At 42.3% G+C, this 12,720-nt stretch overlaps 1 protein-coding gene across 6 annotated transcripts in view; it reads right to left on the reverse strand.

Moving 5' to 3' along the window:
- Positions 1 to 1,250: 1,250 nt before the first annotated feature.
- rad17 (RAD17 checkpoint clamp loader component) overlaps positions 1,251 to 12,720 on the reverse strand; it is a 69,198-nt gene continuing 57,728 nt past the window's right edge. For all 6 annotated transcript variants that reach the window (XM_068029588.1, XM_068029586.1, XM_068029585.1 and 3 more), the window contains one exon: positions 1,251 to 2,272. In XM_068029588.1, coding sequence (XP_067885689.1) covers positions 2,017 to 2,272 — 256 coding nt within the window. In that variant the 3' untranslated portion in view covers positions 1,251 to 2,016. The remainder of the gene's footprint in view (positions 2,273 to 12,720) is intronic.

A 12,720-nucleotide genomic window follows, 5' to 3' on the forward strand; every position in this document is an offset into this window, starting at 1 on the left:
AATATGGGATTACTGTAGGGTTAGTATAAATAGGTGGTTCTTGGTTGGCACAGACTCGGTGGGCCGAAGGGCCTGTTTCAGTGCTGTATCTCTAAGAAGAATGGTGCCAGAAATGAGGGGCTTCAGTTACGTGGAGAGATGAGAAAAACTAAGACTGTTCTCCTTAGAGCAGAGAAGGTTAAGAAGAGATTTAATATAAGTGTTCAAAACTATTAGGGGTCTTGATAAAGAAGGATAAACAGTTTCCACTGACAGAAATGTGATAACCAGAGGGAACAGGTTCAAGGTAATTGGCAAAAGAAACAGGCAAGATGAAGAGAATTTTTTTAACGCAGATTTACGATGATCTGGAATGCATTGCACAAGGGGAAGTGGAAGCAGACTCAATAGTAACTTTCAATGAGGAATTGGATAAATACTTGAAGCAAAGAAAATTCCACGACTATGGGGAAAGAGCATGGGTGTGGGACTAATTGGATAGCTCTTCCAAAGTATGATGAGCCGAATAGCCTTCTGTTCTGTATGAACTTAAAATTCCCTTTTCCAGGAGATTTGAAACAAAACAAATGTTCCTTAGTTTGAAGAGTAGATATGGAGATTTCAAATTTAGACATATGGAATTTTAAATAATGCGTGTGTGTGTTTGGGGCAGGGGGAAGGTTGGGGGAAAACAGCAAAAAAAAATCAACTTCAATCACCCACTTTCTCACCATAACCAATGGTTCTCTGTCTACACTGCACCTCAATGGCCTTTTCTGGTACTCAATTCCATAAATATTATCCTTTGGGTCAAAGTTCTTGGTCTTATCTTCTTACTCCTAACTCGCTAGATTTTAAACGTATGTCCTTTGATATTTTAGCTATTCGCCGCAGTAAGTAAATTGCCTGGAACAGCATTGTCTATCATTTCCATAATCATTGAAAAGGTTCATTCCTGTACATTAGTTACAGACAGACTGTCCAAATAAATCAATTTCTTAATTCTATTTTATCTTGGTACAGTACCCCTCACATTGCCTAGCAAGGTTAGATTAGTACTTGTGGGACTTTACAATAATAAAATGATCTAAAATATTACTGAACATTGCAACCACGAAAATGTGTAGAAAAGGTGGATGAAAATAATATTGCTAACAATTACACTCTTTAAAGATTGGACGACTTAGTTATTAAAAGTTATTGGTGATAATGTGAGGCAATTAGAATTGTTTATTACAAAAAAACTAAAAATATAGTTAACCAAATATTGCTGTGTTCAATAAAAGGTTTAATGTAATTATAAAATGGAACAACCCTATGTACCACGAACCTGAAATATTGTGAATTCTACAACCAACTAATAAAATGATAAAGTTTACATCACATTACAGCATAAATAATTCAGTGTTATTCGGCTCAGATTGCTGTACAAAGAGTTTATGGCCTTTTGTTTACCAAAAACAGTTAAGTATAAATATAAATATTTATATTTTGTTTTAGAAAGTTCATCTTCACTTCTAGGCTCTATTTTTTGAAGAACAGTCTATATTTTTTCTAATAAAGAGCACTGTTTGTCAACAGGCTCATTAACATTAAGGCCAAAAAATATGTATGACATCATCAATGGAGATGAAAAGAAGAAAGATTTTGCACACGCGTGAACGTTTAGCAAAACTATATGGTCAAATCAATTTCAGTACAAAGTTTGTCATAACAAATACATTTCTTTGGTACAATAACTGAAGTAAATGGTTCTAATAGGTTTTCGGAGAAACTGCCAAAGTTTCAGTAGATTTTAGTGAGCTAAGCAAATGAGATATGGAATGGTTTCTGGTGGTTCCATAGCTCTGGATGTGCTCGTGCAAACATTATTTTTACACTTATAGAAATGTCAAAAGCTGTTCCTAGTTACTGTAGTTCCAACAACACTTTCATTAATGAAAACTGCTGTGGATCCACTATTTAACCAGATTTCTAGTAATCTAAAAAAATAAATATTCATAGACTCTTAACTTAGACCAGAATAACATTTCCACGTTAGTCGCTATCATATTCCTCTATTACTAATTCCTCTTCTTCTAGAGAGGATTGTGTTATGGTGGGTTGTGGTTGGCTACTTGGTAGGTCTCCTCCACCAGACTGGCTTGCAGCACTGGTCGAACACAACGCCTGGGTCTCTGGTGTTGCTGCTGCCTGGTCATGTGTTAATAGCGGAGACTGGGAATAGCTGTCCTCTTCATTATCTAACTCCAGATTTCCAGGATCCTTATCTGTTAAAGTTTCCAATGTTAGCCTGAAAAATCCCCCAAATCAAAAAAGTTAAGGGACAACCATCCATGAATATTGTAACCATATAAATAGTACATATAATATGTAAGACTTTACAACATTTACAATGAGTCATTGCTAATGCAAAAGTAAAACCTAATTTGAGCTGCCTAGTGACTAGCCTGTTAATTTCAGAAATACAGGGGGAAGTCCAAATTGCAAATGAAGACAAAATTTACTCGCCACAACACAGACCAATTAATTTGTAAAGTTTAACTGGAAGATTCGACCCAATGCAACTGTATTATTAGCACCATTCCCATTCCTGTCAAGCATCAGAATGAAATTGGAGACCCCAGTCTTGTTTCTTGTACATCACTTTCAGTTTCTTTTTATTTATTTATTTATTTAGAGATACAGCACTGAAACAGGCCCTTCGGCCCACCGAGTCTGTGCCGACCATCAACCACCCATTTATACTAATCTTACATTAATCCCAAATTCCTACCCCATCCCCACCTTTCCTCAATTCCCCGACCACCTACCTATACTAGTTTACCTATCAACCTGCAAGTCTTTGGCTGTGGGAGGAAACCGGAGGACCCAGCGAAAACCCACGCGGCCACAGGGAGAACTTGCAAACTCTGCACAGGCAGTACCTAGAATTGAACCCAGGTCGCTGGAGCTGTGAGGCTGCGGTGCTAACCAATGCGCCACTCATGTTTCACATGTTTACACTCTACCATTCTTCTGGACTGCTCCATAGTACAAATCCCTTAACCTTGCATTTCGCTTCAGATCTCAGAGGATTCCTTAAATTAATTTTCTTGAACTTCAATCCTTTTTTTTAAAAAAACTGGATAGCAAATTTCTGTGGTGTCCTGCTTGAAACAAAAGGACAGGAGTGCTATACCACAAGATGCATTGTGCATTATTCCACTGCTAAGGCAATACTGTGCATTTTTGAGGCCAAGCCTAATTATTGGTAAACAAAGATAGATTCAGGTCAATCAGAGTTTAATTGCTATTTGGTGAGGCTTCAGGTCAGAAGCAGGTAGTATTAAATGACTGACTTTCTTAAAAAAATTTTTTTTCCATCTTCCAGCCAATGAGGGTTTCATTTTGTTTGCTCTGTCAAAGTTTAATAGTTTGGTGAGGATCTAGCTCAGAAGCAAATGGAATTGTTGGCTTCCTTTTATTTTTAAAGAAGAGCTTCTTTTGCATTCTGTACTAAACCTTTAGGTCAATCAATCGGAGTTTAATTGTTGCACAATTGTTACAGCACTGAAACAGGCCCTTCGGCCCACCGAGTCTGTGCCGACCAACAACCACTCATTTATACTAATCCTACATTAACCCCATATTCTCTACCACATCCCCATCATTCTCCTACCACCTACCTACACTTAAGTTTTGCATCTGTGAACAGTTATGAATTCTGGAGTTTGATGGACAAACTGCGCTTACATGCATCTTTATTAGAAGCAGATTGCTCACAGTGTTGCTTATGACAAGTCAGAAGATGCATAGTTTTATGAGGAAAGGAGCATTATATCATGTAATAGAATGCCTTATCCTGCTGGTAAAGTGAAGCAGTGTTCTTTAACTCTACAAAATCTTACTGTTAAATAAATGCTGAGATCAGATGTTAATTGCTATTCAGACTATTAACAACAACTCCTGGTTTGCTTGCCTTACTTTTTGAAAATTGTGATTGCTAAAGTCAATTAAGAGGCTACAGCAATGCAGACTCTGGCATTTTTTGTTGCGAGGGAGCTTGTCTATTTATTGCAACTGAATAGCTTTGTTTCTTTATACTTTATAAGGTGAGATAGAGAAATTCTACTGTAATATTTAAAATGTAACAGATAATAAATTGTAAAGACACAATAAATGAACAAACTTGCATTGATAAAGTGCCTTTTATGTCCTCAAGGTTGAAACGTGCTTCACAGCCAATGAATTACTTTGAATTCTCATGACTATTGTCATGTGGCAGCCAATGTGAGCACATTAATTTGATTTTGGTAGTTTTGGTTGATTGATAAATGTTGTCCAAGGTATCAGAAGAACTGATCTGCTCTTTTTCAAATTGTGTCATGGAATCTATTCCATTTACCTGAATTGGTAGACAAAGGCCAGAATTTAACCAGGAGCAGGCTAGGAGGCGGGACGGGTGTAAAATAGGGTGGGATGCGAGGGGTGCCATGCCCCGCGTCTACCCACGCCTACTGATATTTTACTAGTGGTGGACGGGCACTTCAGCACTTGAGGAATCCCCCAGTAATACCTGGCTGCCTCCTTGTGGGCTGGAGGAGGGGGGTGTTGGAAGAGGGTGGGTTAGCCCTCCTGATTGGGCATTCTATGCCGACTAGTAACCCAAAAACCCAGGGTATTGCTCTGGGGACATGAGTTCGAATCCCACCACAGCAGAAGGTGGAATTTGAATTTAATTAATAAATCTAGAATTAAAAAGCTAGTCTAATGATGACCATGAAACCATTGTCGATTGTTGTAAAAACCCATCTGGTTTATTAATGCCCTTTAGGGAAGGAAATCTACCGTTCTTATCTGGTCTGGCCTGCATGTGACCCCTGACCCACAGCAATATGGTTGACTCTTAGATGCCCTCTGCAATGGCTGAGCAAACCACTCAGTTGTATCAAATCGCTACAAAGTTAATAAGGAATGAAACTGGACAGACCACCCAGCATTGACCTAGGCATCGGAAATGACCACGGCAAACCCAGCCCTGTCGACCCTGCAAAGTCCTCCTTACTAACATCTTGGGGCTTGTGCCAAAGTTGGGAGAGACGTCTAACAGACTAGTCAAGCAACAGCCTGACTAACGGAATCATAGCCTACAGACAATGTCGCAGACACCGCCATTGCCATCCCCGGGTATGTCCTGTACCACTGGCAGAGGTGGCGGCACAGTGGTATATGGTCGGGAGGGAGTTGCCCTGGTAGTCCTCAACATAGACTCCAGACCTGGGTCTCATGGCATCAGGTCATACATGGGCAAGGAAACCTCTTGCTGATTACCACCTACCACCACTCCTCCCACCCACCTCAGCTGATGAATCAGTACTCCATGTTGAATAGCACTTGGAGGAAGCACCGAGGGTGGCAAAGGCGCAGAATGTACTCTGGGTAGGAGAATTCAATGCTCATCACCAAGAGTGGCTCAGTAACACCGCTACTGACCGAGCCCTAAAGGGCATTGCTACTAGACTGGGTCTGCGGCAGGTGGTGAGGGAACCAACGTGAGGGAATAATATACTTGACCTCATCCTCACCAATCTGCCTGACGGAGATGCAACTGTCCCTGACAGTTTTGGTAGGAGTGACCACTGCACAGTCCTTGTGGAGACAAAGTCCCATCTTTACATTGAGGACATCCTCTATCATGTTGGGTGGCACTACCACTGCGCTATATGGGATAGATTTTGAACAGATCTAGCAATGCAAAACTGGGCATCCATGAGGCGCTGTGGGCCATCAGCAGCAGCAGAATTGTACTCAACCATAATCTGTCACCTCATGACCAAGCATATCCCCCGCTCTGCCATTACCATCATGCTAGGAAACCAACCCTGGTTCAATAAAGAGTGCAGGAGGGCATGCCAGGAACAGCACCAGGCATACGACAAAACGAGGAGTCAACCTGGTGAAGTTACAACCCAGGACTACTTGCATGCCGAACAGCGTAAGCCGCATACGATAGACAGAGCTAAGTGATTCCATAACCAACAGATCAGGTCTAAGCTCTGCAGTCCTGCCACATCCAGTCGTGAATGGTGGTGGACAATTGAATAACTAACTGGAGGAGGTGGCTCCACAAATATCCTCATCCTCAATGATGGGGGAACCCAGCACATCAATGCAAAAGGCTGAAGCATTTGCAACAATCTTCGGCCAGAAGTGCCGAGTGGATGATCCATCTCGGCCTCCTCCTGAAGTCCCCAGCATCACAGATGCCAGTGTTCAGCCAATTCGATTCCACGTGATATCAATAAACGACTGAAGGCACTGGATACTGCAAAGGCTGGGAGCCCTGACAACATTCCAGCAATTGTACTGAAGACCTGTGCTCCAGAACTAGCTGCACCCCTAGCCAAGCTGTTCCAGTACAGCTACAATATTGGCATCTATCTGGCAATGTGGAAAATTGTCCAGCTATGTCCTCTACACAAAATGCAGGGCAAGTTCAACCCAGCCAATTACCTCCCCATCAATCTACTCTCAATCATCAGTAAAGTGATGCAAGGTATCATCGACAGTGCTATCAAGTGGCACTTGCTTAGCAAGAACCTGCTCAGTGATGCTCAGTTTGGGTTCCCACAGGGCCACTCAGCTCCTGACTTCATTAAAGCCTTGGTTCAAACATGGACAAAAGAGCTGAACCCAAGAGGTGAGGTGAGAGTGACTGCCCTTGACATCACGGCAACATTTGACAGTGTGGCATCAAGAAGCCCTAGCAAAACTGGAGTCAATGGGAATCAGGGGGAAAACTCTCTGCTAGTTGGAGTCATACCTAGTGCAAAGGAAGATGATTGTGGTTGTTGGAGGTCAATCATCTCAGCTCCTGGACATCACTGCAGGAATTCCTCAGGGTATTGTCCCCGGCCCAACCATTTTCAGCTGCTTCATCAATGACCTTCCTTCAATCATAAGGTCAGAAGTGGGGATGTTCGCTGATGACTGCACAATGTTCAGCACCATTTGCAACTCCTCAGATACTGAAGCAGTCCATGAAGAAATGCAGCAAGACCTGGATAATATCCAGGCTTGGGCTGACAAGTGGCAAGTAACATTCGTGCCACACAAGTGTCAGGCAATGACCATCTCCAACAAGAGAGAATCTAACCATCTCCCCTTGACATTCAATGGCATTACCATCGCTGAATCCCCCACTATCAACATCCTACGGGCTACCATTGACCAGAAAATGAACTGGAGTAGCCACATAAATACCATGGCTACAAGAGCAGGTCAGAGGCTAGGAATCCTGCAGCAAGTAACTCACCTCCTGACTCCCCAAAGCCTATCCACCATTTACAAGGCACTAGTCAGGAGTGAAAACTCTGCACTTGCCTAGATGGTTACAGCTCCAACAACACTCAAGAAGCTCGACACCATCCAGGACAAAGCAGCCCATTTAGTTGACACCCCATCCACAAACATTCACTTCCTCCAGCACCGACGCACAGTGGCAGCAGTGTGTACCATCTACAAGATGCACTACAGCACCACACTAAGGCTCCTTTGGCAGTTCCTTCCAAACCCGCGACCACTACAAGGGCAGCAAATGCATGGGAACACCACCTGCAAATTCCCCTCCAAGGCACACACCATCCTGATTTGAAACTATATCGCCGTTCCTTCACTGTCACTGGGTCAAAATCCTGGAACTCCCTTCCTAACCGCACTGTTGGTGTACCTAAACCCCAAGGATTGCAGCGGTTCAAGAAGGCAGCTCACCACCACCTTCTCAAGGACAATTAGGGGTGGCTAATAAATGCTGGCCTCGCCAGCGATGCCCACATCCCATGAATGAATTAAAAAACAATGCAACATTCCTTCACTGAACTGTCAACTTATAATAGGTTTAAGGCTACAAGGCACAATTGCTCTGCATTCTTGAAACTAATGCTTAGTCTGTTATAGGTCAGGATGGGAAGTTCCATTTAGCAGCTGGAGAAATTGTAGTTCTAATACAGAGTGAGATACTGAAGTGTTTGTTGTCTGCAGTGTTGACATACCATTTTTAATATGATAGGTGGACAATATATGGATAAATATAGGTTTTACACCCAGAACTGGCCATCTTAAAAAGTTTATTCTATTATCATTCCTAGAATGATAATTAAGGGCAATTTCCTTCCTTTTTTCTTTTCAAGCAGCCACTTTTTCTGCTTCTTCAGCACAAAGAATTCCAGCATAGATTACAGAGGTCTCCCAGTAATGCTAAAAGCTCCATTATTGACTTCATTTATTAACTGCTGTGTGGTTCAGCCTTCAGCATAAGGGACACCCTCCCATACCAGCTGCAGCCCTCCAGTGGCACCTACAAGGCAAGGCAACATTATTCAGTTGCCACAATGGGCTGGATTTTAAGACTTAGAGGAGAGGAGAGACAGGAGAAATCATCATGGGGAATGAGGAAATGGCAGTGGCATTGAACAAATATTTTGTGTCGGTCTTCACAGTCGAATACATAAATTCCATACCAGAAATAGACAGTAACCTAGAGGCTAAAAGAGTGAGGAAATTAAGGACATTGATATCAGCCGAGAAAAAGTATTGGAGAAACTTGTCCCTTGACTAAAATCTGACAAGATTGACAGATGAGCTACATCTCAAGAGTATTGAAGGAGGTGGCTACAGAGATAGTAGATGCATTGGTGGTCATCTTTCAAAATTTTATAGATTCTGGATGGGTTCCTGCAGACTGGAAAGAATCAAATATAACCCCACTATTTAAGAAGGGAGCAAGAGAAAACACAGAGAACTACAGACCTGTTAGTTTGACATCAGTAGTAGGGAAAATGTTGGAATCTATTATAAAGGATGTAATAACTGGACACTGGAAAATAATGATATGATTGGGCAGAGTCAACATGGATTTGTGAAAGGGAAATCATGTTTGACAAATCTGTTGGAGTTCTTTGAGGATGTTACTTGCAGCATAGATAAAGAAGAACCAGTAGATGTGGGGTATTTGGATTTACAGAAGGCTTTTGATAAGGTCCCACACAGGAGATCAGTATTCAAAATTAGAGCACATGGGATTGGGGGTAATATACTGCAGTGGATTGAGAATTGGTTAACAGACAGAAAGCAGAGAGCAGGAATAAATGGGTCATTCTCAGGATGGCAGGCTTTTACTTGAGGGCTACTGCAAGGATTAGTGCTTGGGCCACAGCTGTTCACAATCTATATAAATGATTTGGATGTGGGGACCAATTGTAATATTTCCAAATTTGCAGATGACACAAAACTAGGAGGGAATGTAAGTTGTGAGGAGGATGCAAGGAGGCTTCAAGGGGATTTGGACAGGCTAAGTGAATGGGCAAGAACATGGTAGATGTAACATAATGTGAATAAATGTGAAGTGATCCACTTTGGCAGAAAAATAAAAAGGCAGAGTATTTCTTAAATGGTGAGAGGTTGGGAAGTGTTGATGTCCAAAGAGACCTGGGTGTCCTTGTTAGTGAGTCAGTAAAAGCTAGCATGCAGGTGCAGCAAGCAACTAGGTAGGCAAATGGTATGTTGGCCTTCATTACAAGGGGATGTGAGTACAGGAGTAAAGATGTATTGCTTGAATTGTATAAAGCATCGGTGAGACCACACCTGGAGTATTGTGTACAGTTTTAGTCTCCTTATCTAAGGAAGGATATACTTGCCATAGAGGGAGTGCAATGGAGGTTCACCAGACTAATCCCTGGGATGCTGGGATTGTTTAATGAGGAGAGATTGCAGAAACTGGGCTTGTATTCTCTGGCGTTTTGAAGAATGAGAGGTGATCTCATTGAAACTCAACATTTTTTTTTTAACAGGGCATGGCAGGGTGGATGTGAATAGGGTGCTTCCTCTGGCTGGTGAGTCTAGAACAAGGGGACACAGTCTCAGAATAAGGGGCAGGCCATTTAAGACTGAGATGAGGAGGAATTCCTTTACTGTGGAAGCTCAATTGTTGAGCATGTTTAAGACAGAAATCGATAGATTTCTGAATACTAACGACATCAAGGGAAATGGGAATAGTGGGGAGCAATGGCATACATGTAGATGATCAGCCAATATCTATTTGAATGGCGGAGGCTCGATGGGCCAAATTGCCGACTCCTGCTCCTATTTCCTATGATCTCAAGACCCCAGGAATAGATGGCCTACACCCTAGGATTCTAAAAAGGATAGCTGCAGAGATAGCGGACGTGTTAGCTATCATTTTCCAGAATTCCTTAGATTCAGGAATGGTCCAGTCAGATTGGAAGTTGGCAAATGTTACACCGCTTTTCAAGAAAGGAGGTAGAGAGAAAACAGGGAATTACAGGTCAGTTAGCCTATCAGTCTTTGGGAAGATGTTGGAAAGTATTATTGAAGAAGTCCTAATAATGCACTTGGAAAACCACAGTATGATTAGAATAAGTCAGCATAGTTTTACTAAAGGGAAATCCTGTTTGACAAATTTACTAGAATTTTTTGAAGCTCTAACTAGTAAGGTAGATAAAGGGGAACCAGTAGATATAGGATACCTGGATTTCCAAAAGGCATTCAATAAGGTGCCACATAAAAGATCAACAGGCACGATAAGGGCTCATGGTGTTGGGGGTAATATGGGTAGAGGGTTGGTTAACAGACAGGAAGCAGAGAGTGGGCATAAACAGGGCATTTTCAAGTTGGCAGGCAGTGAATAGTGGGGTGCCGCAAGGATCAGTGTTGCGGCCTCAGCTATTTACACTCTATTAATGACTTGGATGAAGAGACAGAGAGTGATGTATCTAAGTTTGCTGATGATACAAAGCTTGGAGGAAAGGCAAGCTGTGAGGGGGGACATAAAGATGTTGCAAAGAGGTATAGATAGGTTAAGTGAGTGGGCAACAAGGTGGCAAATGGAGTATAATGTAGGGAAGTGTGAAGTTGTTCATTTTGGTTGTAAAATTAGAAAAGCAGAATATGTTTTAAAAGATGTGAAACTTCTAAGTGTTGCTGTTCAGAGGGACTTGTGTGTACTCATGCAAAGAATTCACAAAGTTAACATGCAGGTGCAGCAGGCTATTAGGAAGGCAAATGGCATGTTGGCCTTTATTGTAAGGGGATTGGAGTACAGGAATAAAGAAGTCTCACTAATTGGTACAGGGCGATGGTGAGACTGCATCTGGAATACTGTGCAGTTTTGGTCTCCACATTTAAAGAAAGGATATACTTGTACTGGAGGCAGTGCAGTGAAGATTTATTAAATTGGTTCCTGGGATGAGGGGGTTGTCCTATGATGAGAGACTATTAGGAAGGCAAATGGATTGGAGTACAGGAATAAGGAAGTGTTATGACCAGGTGAGGCAGGGATCTAGGGCTCCCCAGCCTTTGCCTGGTTTGGCCGTTACAGGGTTTAATTTTTAAAACACCGTGTTTTAAGCTTCCCCTCAGTGAATCCTTGTTCACCACTCTCTAATTGTAATGGCAAAGAAATCAATCAGACATGTTTTCTTAGATTTAAAGAAGAAAGGTGCAAGTTTATTAACTGTAAAACTCTAATTCGGTTAAAACTACTAGAAATACGCAACGCGAACATGCTAGCATGCGTACGTGATAAACACACATGCAAATAGAGACAGATGGGAGAAAGAAGGGGAAAGGTTTAAGTAATAGCTGGAGGTCAGTTACTGGCTTTTGAGTTTGATGTAAAGTCTTTGATTGCAGTTGTCTTGCAGTTCTAGTTGGGGCCCAGTGCATACTTTCAAACTTGTTCAGGTGTAGGAGTCTTCTCTCTTGGGGTGTGAGTGGCTTCTGTGGATCCCTGGAACATTGTGAGAGAGAGAGCGCGAGGGAGACAACGTCTCTAGTGAGATTTTGTGGATTCTTTCAATCATAGACACCCTCAGTGGTGAGGTGGTGCGGGGGGGCAGGGGGGCAGGGGGGGGGGGGGGGAGTTGTGGGGGGAAGATGGAATGCTGGCTTTTACATATTCAATGTCTCTTGATCCAAAATCCATCTGGCTAACTGAATTAGGGAGCAGTTCCCATTATCTCTTTTTTTCCAACTGTCTTTTAGAATGCAAAACGAAGAGTCATGTTTCAATGGTCTTTTTAAACCAAGCCATTTTTTCAGTCCAGTAACAGTTCAAAATTAATGTTCCACATGACGAAACCAACATGTCTCACTTTGGCAGGTTTCATGACAGAAGTCTGACTAAAATTGTACAGGGTGTTGGTGAGACCTCACCTGGAATACTGTGTAGTTCTGGTCTCCACATTGAAGAAAGGATTATACTTGCACTGGAGACGGTGCAGTGAAGATTCACTAAATTGGTGCCTGGAATGAGGGGGTTGTCCTATGATGAGAGGCTGAGTAAATTGGGCCTATATTCGCTGGGGTTTAGAAGAATGAGTGGCGATCTAATTGAGGCATACAAGATTCTGAAAGGGCTTGATAGGGTAGAAGCTGAAAGATTGTTTCCACTGGTAGGTGAATCTAGAATGTGGGGGCAGTCTCAGGATAAGGGGCCTATCATTCAGGAATGAGATGAGGAGAAAGTACTACACTCAAAGGGTTGTGAATCTTTGGCATTCTCTACCCCAGAGGGTTGTGGATGCTTCATTACTGAATACATGCGGGCTGCACGCCAAAGAGCTGCTGCGATCTTAAGCGCAGTGTTACGACCAGATGTGAAAGGTGTCTAGGGGTCTTTTACTGCCTTCATCTGGTCTTATTGTAACAGGGTTTAATTTTAAACATGGTTTTGAGCTCCCC

The sequence above is a fragment of the Heterodontus francisci genome, chromosome 4, assembly GCF_036365525.1.
Source record: "Heterodontus francisci isolate sHetFra1 chromosome 4, sHetFra1.hap1, whole genome shotgun sequence".
Taxonomy (NCBI): Eukaryota; Metazoa; Chordata; class Chondrichthyes; order Heterodontiformes; family Heterodontidae; genus Heterodontus; species Heterodontus francisci.